Source organism: Argentina silus (assembly GCF_951799395.1).
Source record: "Argentina silus genome assembly, chromosome: 7".
NCBI classification, from domain to species: Eukaryota; Metazoa; Chordata; class Actinopteri; order Argentiniformes; family Argentinidae; genus Argentina; species Argentina silus.
Genome location: NC_139661.1, coordinates 17,246,950 through 17,253,687, shown reverse-complemented (window position 1 = coordinate 17,253,687; position 6,738 = coordinate 17,246,950). Strand labels below are relative to the sequence as shown.

General features: G+C 46.3%; 1 protein-coding gene across 2 annotated transcripts in view; it reads left to right on the top strand.

The window, feature by feature from the left end:
• The first annotated feature begins 210 nt into the window (after window positions 1–210).
• Window positions 211–6,738, top strand: part of rtkna (rhotekin a) — a 51,605-nt gene continuing 45,077 nt past the window's right edge. For both annotated transcript variants that reach the window (XM_083674211.1, XM_083674209.1), the window contains exon 1: window positions 211–522. In XM_083674211.1, coding sequence (XP_083530337.1) covers window positions 412–522 — 111 coding nt within the window. In that variant the 5' untranslated portion in view covers window positions 211–411. The remainder of the gene's footprint in view (window positions 523–6,738) is intronic.

Genomic DNA, 6,738 nt, shown 5'->3' with positions numbered 1-6,738 from the left:
TCTGTGCGACTCAGCACAAGGTCAAATCACTGCACATAGTTGCACAGTGCTCAAGAACACCCCGCCGGCAGAGGTCTCAACGGGGAAAGTGGAAAAGTTACGTCGCAGCACCACAGGGTTGTGACACAGAGTACGCACACCAGGGAATTCTGAGCAGTCTGGAAAGAAATGCGGCAACGGAAGGAGTTTATATGAATGGAATTAATACCTGCTTATTTTTTAATGTAATAGAATAGTGAGTAAAGATCGTATTCTAGATAATCATAATTTAAAAAAAATAAAAATAATTCAGGGATAGGTTGGTTGGTACACCTTGGTCCTCTCCTTGGGAACGCAGGCAGCGCCTTACCATAAATAGTTGTCAAGAAGCAAGAGGGCCATACTTGTCGAATAAAAAAAAACTCCAGTACGATGTTTTGCCGAAATCAAACAGCAAGAGCCACGGTTGCTCGGGGCTCTGCCCTTGAAATGGAGATACGACGAGGGAAGTTCAGACGGAGTGTTTTCTTGGAGACGTTACAGGTACGTTGGTGGTTCATCGTGTCACCGGTCACCACGATGTCATTCGTATCATCTTGGCATGCGGTTATCCTGAGAGCCAGCGTGGAGGGACACTTCTGTTTGTGTTTACTTTCGCCCACTGAACGCTGCTCTAGCCTGTCTGACTCGGTCAAGTGGCTCAAACTTTTCTTTCAAATTTTTCAGCTGAGATTTTCAGTTTGGAAGAAAGTTCTGTACACTATAGCAACGCATTATCTGCAAGTGATACTTGATATTAAATCTCACTGTTTCACTGTTTCTTTGAACATACATCACATTCACAGAATCACACATTTTATGAAGGCTACTCCTCTCTGAAAGAGGCTAGACAGTTCCCTGTTGTCGGGCTATTGCGCCACTCCCCGCCCAGTCCTTCAACAGTAATTTAATTTACAGTAGCTTTGTATTTGGTACGACGCATTATGTTGGTTTAACTGTCCTCATAGCAGTCCTAGTCCCCCCCTTCGCCGTGGAAACGGTTCTATTACCACATCTGCTCTCGATTAGCCACTGTTGTTTGGAGAGCAGACAGGCTTAAAAGGCTTTTCATTCTAACCTCTAATTATTTTTATCCTCAGACTAATATGAGTGTTTTGATGGAAAGTTTGTCTCTCTCTCTCTCTCTCTCTCACACACACACACACACACACACACACACACACACACACACACACACACACACACACACACACACACACACATTCACATTTTCTGTTTGTGGGTAAGCTGTGTTGTTAGCTCATGCTGGTTACTTATTGGACTCTTGGCAGCGTTACTTGCTCTGGTTTTGTTGGTGTGTATATGTCACTTCAGATCTCTATCAGGCCTAATAGTGCTGGAGAGGTTAGGGAAGTAGAAAAGGCTTACAGCTCTGCATTCTATTCAAACAAAGTGTAAGGGACTGGTAGAGCACACTGTACATTGTAAAAAAAACACACTCCCAATAGTGCAATATAGGGAAATGAAAACAAAGGAGATTGATGTCTGTGTGTGTGTGTGTGTGTGTGTGTGTGTGTTGGCATTGGTTGTTTAGTGTTTATAATTCATGTCACAGGAAACCTCAGAAAGGGGAAGTGAGACAGACTCCATGAATGTATTGATCTGTAACTCTCCCTGGTCCTGGAGTGAAGGCTGCTGCTTGGAGCTCATGTTTGACCTTGGCATATCAGATAACATTCACTAGACACGCTGCTTGTTTTTTTACCCGATTTCACTCTACCTTTTCAAAGGAGCTCGCCCTGAGACAGGCAGGACTGATGAAGTGTAGTTCTGCTCTTTCCATAGCTGCTAGGTCTTATAACACATATTACAACATGGTACTGTAGGGTCTTATAACACATCTATTACAACATGGTAGGGTCTTATAGCACATCTATCATAACACAATAGGGTCTTATAGCACATGCATTACAACATGGTAGGGACTTATGACACATTAATTACATGGTAGGCTCTTATAACACATCTATTACAACATGGTAGGGACTGATAACACATGTATTACAACACGGTAGGGCCTGTGAGTCTTGGCGAGCCATACCAGGAGAAGTGTAACATGGGATTGAGAAGAAGTGACCTGAAATTTTTTCAGAAGGATTTAATGTATGCTTAGTGACTGTGAGACAAGCGTGTTTGTGTATAGAGGAACACAAAGCCTCTATAGACAGAGATGTTGTTGAGAGTGAGAATGTACTCAGGGCTTATTGACGTGGTTATTGACTGGGACTTGCCCAGAGTGTTGGTGAAGCACCCTGCTGGAATGTCTCGAGTAGTCTCTAGATGGTTCTAGAAGTAACGGAGGATGAGTTGGTGAGAGGCTACTATGATGATGCATAATGTTGTTGTTATAGTGATGGCCTTCTGCTGTGAGACATGACTACCACACTGGCCTTTTCCTATAGTTATGGTTTCTATGACTAAACCTCTAAACCTATTCTGCTGCTTAGAATAGCCCTCCAGTGTCTTCCCTCTGCTAACCACATTAGACAATTCCAATTACCCATTTCCTGAGGAAAATGTTAATGAACAAAGAATAAGCTCTTGAAACAGTCCAAATAAAGATTAAGCACGCTTATTCTCCTGCAATTGAAACTCAATTGTGTCCACCTATTTAGTGTAACAATTTGTTTTTTTTCTCCGTCTGGTTAAGCTTCTCTCCTCTGACAAAACAATCACTGGCTCCTTACTCCGTAATCTGCTTTCCATTCCTCATGCAAGATTAATGTGTGTTTGTGCCATTGTCGCCCATGTTAATGATCCTCTTTAGGAGACCTGAGAGGTTCTCACAGGCCTGGCCTTCTCTGTTGGTCTGCAGATAACACCCATTCTAACACCCATTAGACGGCTCAATGCCTCAGTGCTGTCACTGGCATATCAATGAAGCCTGCCATGGTGCTGTGAAAGGACCCCTTTCACCCTGCAAATCCCAACGACAGGGTGTGTGTGTGTGTGTGTGTGTGTGTGTGTGTGTGTGTGTGTGTGTGTGTGTGTGTGTGTGTGTGTGTGTGTGTGTGTGTGTGTGTGTGTGTGTGTGTGTGTGTGTGTGTGTGTGTGTGTGTGTGTGTGTGTGTGTGTGTGTGTGTGTGTGTGTGTGTGTGTGTGTGTGTGTGTGTGTGTGTGTATTCTCCCCTACCAGAACTTCCTGTGTTCAGTCTCAGTCATTAATATTAGTTAAATGGATGACTGGTGGTCTGCAAGTTCTCATATTCAGAAGCAAGTCATGTTATCAAGCGGAGCCATCTTAAAAAAGAATGGACTACAGACGATGATTATTATAGCTGACCTAGCCTGGCGACAATAGGCTCTAGTGTATTATTGGACTGGACCCAGGATGTGGGTTAGGGTTAGGATGTGACGTGTACCAGGCCCATGGTTTCCATGGTAGTGATGGAGGAGGGTGGAGGGAGAGAGAGAGAGAGAGAGAGAGAGACCCATTTAGTTAATAGAGGAACCAGATATGATGCCATCCTGCCTCTGTGTGTCCATGCTGCATCACCCATGCTCACACAGAAAGTGCAAAAAGGGTCCTAATACGTAGTTCAGAACTTTTTTTAAAAGATCATCTACCCTCGCGATAGATCATCAAGACACGTGGTTATGACACAGGTTTTGAGTGTTCAGGAGCTAGAATTGAAGCACTTTGGGTTTTAGTTCAACGTACTTCCATTGGAAAGGCTCTTGTACTGTAGGTGTCTGTAACAGAGGTGATTTGGAGTCATGCTCTTGTGATGAGGTAGCCTCGCCTGCATGTTCTAAGCCCATGAAGCCCTTCTACCAAGAGGATGTCCTCCTGGTATAATGGTTTACGTCTGTGGCATCCATGTGATGTCCCCAGTCTGTCTTTCCACCTGTGATTGTTCAGTGTTCCTGGATGTACATCTGCTACATCTGTCTAAGTGCAGTAATGTTAGTATTTCTAAGGGTCCTGCTGGCTGGCTGGCTGGCTGGCTGCTCTGTCTGTTTGGGGTTATTGATGGCACCCAGTTTCACTACCAGACCCTGAGAGGATGGACACTACTGCTGCATCAGCACGCTTTTTCCATATGCCTGTGTGTGTGTGTGTGTGTGTGTGTGTGTGTGTGTGTGTGCGTGTGAGAGAGAGAGAGTGTGTGTATACGTTCCCTACTGTCCTGACCTCTGTTGCTTTTCCATCCTCTGTTGCAGTAGACATCTGCATTTCCAATATCCTCACACACACAGTACCCCAGCGTCTCTGCACGCTATCCTCTCCATGTTTGTTTAGCATTGACAGCAGAAGCCACCCATGCACATAGTAGGAGTCCACCAGAGAGAGTGTACAGCCACTGAAGAGATGGAATGCTCTAGGTTTTAACTCTGTCCTACCATTCATTTCTCAGATTATCCTCCAGACCACAATGGCCACCACCAGCTATGCATGGGTCAGGATGTGGTTGGTGGCGATGGCGTGTGTGCGTGTGTGAGAGTGTGCGCGTGTGTGTGCGTGTGCGCGTGTGTGTGTGTGTGGGGTGATGGTTGGACACACCCATCCTCCCTCTCTCTCTCTGTCTCTCTTCCAGCCTACAGCCTGTAGGAGGATGCTAGGGAACAGAAAGCACCATCGGCTGTGGTTGGGTGTTCAACCCTTTTTTCCTGAAAGTGTGGACTCCCCCTCCCCCTTGAAGGATGGCCTGGTTTAAGAGGCCCATTTGCTGACTCCAATCCAGTCTGCGTAGATCAATGATGATGAGTGAGCAAGTGCACACTTTGTGGAATGAGGTTGGAAAGCAGAATTGCAGAAGTGGTACTTCTACTTTCGGCACCACAACGTCTATTCACTGTGGAGTTGTAGGTACTCTTGAAAAACATGGTTCTTCATTTGTCCCTGTAGGGGCACCCTTTAAAGAACCCTTATTGGGTTCCATGTAGAACCATTTTGGGTTCCAAGTTGAACCCTTTCCACACCTACTGTACAGGGAACCCAAAAGGGTACATCCATGCAGATAGTGTTGGATTCATGTAGGTTTGGTGATTCCTCCAGAGAGAATACAACAGGCATCTGTCTCTATTACATCATCCTACGTCGTGTTTGGTGTGTCTCAGAAGCTGGGGGGTACTGCAGGAATCCTGTTCCGATCTCTTTCACAGTTCTCGGTCTGCTGTGCGTAGGCTCTCAGCGTGAGAGCGTTGTTAAAGCGTTTGATGTGGTTTTGGCAGAGAAGACCCTGAAGTAAATCACCAGTGTTTTTTTTTTTAATGATTTATACAGCCATGTGTGTGTACAAGTACATACTGTGTCCTGCATAGTTCACACAGTCTCTCCTTCCTCTCTTTTTTCCTCTCTCTCTCTCCCTCTCTCTTGCCCCTCACTCTACCCCCCCTTTCACTCCACCTTTCACACACCAACACAACTCAGACTCACACATACTCAGACACACAACAACTCAAATACACACCAACTCACACATCTGGCTCGCTCACCTCAACCTGTATCCGTTCTGAGGTCATAGCTGTTGCTACAGACAACCGCGTTACCAACGGAGAGGAAGCTCCTCGAATCATGACCTCGTAGGGAGCTGATGTCGAGGAATGTAAAGACTTCCCCTCCTCAGCCCTGCAGAAGGCAGCCCAGTGGCTGGAGAACAATGGCCTGTCACTCAGTACCCAGGCCCAGACTGAGGCTTAGGCCTGGGGCAGAAATACCTGGCCCTGGATGGGGGGAACCAGAGGGGGGTCGAGGCAGGCTGGAGTAGTGCATGTGTGTCTATAGGCACAGGGGTATGTGCTGTAGGAGGTGCCAGGGGGAGGGTTACCCCCTCTTTCTAAAACAAAGCTGGACCCCCCCCCCCCCCACACACCCCTACTCTGAGGGGCTCCCTTGGTATGCTAACGCAGGTGTTAACAGTTCAATGCTGGGGTGTAGCGTGAGTGCTTGTTGTGCCAGCCGACTCTCTCTCTCTCTGTGTGTGTGTGTGTGTGTGTGTGTGTGCGCGCCTACTCTGCCTTATGGATCCACTTAGTCTTCTCACAATATGAAAAATTAGGTTCCTTGAAGAACTCACTGTAAGAAGCAAACAGTATCCTGTCATTGTGTCTAATAGAATGAGTGTTGAGGAAAACCAAGGCTAGGCCTTACAATTGACTGACTCTCCTTTCTTTCCCCCTCCCCCCTCCCCCCCTCTCTCTCTCTCTCTCTCTCTCTTGTTCGTTTGCTCTCTCGCTCTTTCTTTTCGTTTCGCTACTATAATGCCTGAATTAGATGATTAGGCAGTTTGAGTTTGGTTTCAGAAAGCTGTTTATGTAAAGGCTTTATTTAAACCAGCGTGTTGTCAACATGCAAATATATCTTGTGTGTGCGTGTGTGTGTGTGTGTGTGTGTGTGTGTCACACTGACATAATGACAGAGTGTTGTTCCCTCCTTGTGCATCACGAACAGGATGTTCTCTGACCCTGACCACTCTCGTACCCTCCTCAGGCCCAAGGACTCTGCTCAGGGGTTTTATCTGATCAGATAAGTCTGGGCCAGTTCTGATCTACCTTCAGATTATATGACTACTGCTTTGATAGTAGCCCAGAACTAGGAACACACACACACACACACACACACACACGCACACGCACACGCACACACACACACACAGCTCTTGTGTTGTGCAGTAAGCAGTAAAGGGTACCAGGGCATAGCTGAAGAGCTGAGGTTTTGTTGAGGGTGCGGGGGTGTTACAACATTCCTCAAACACA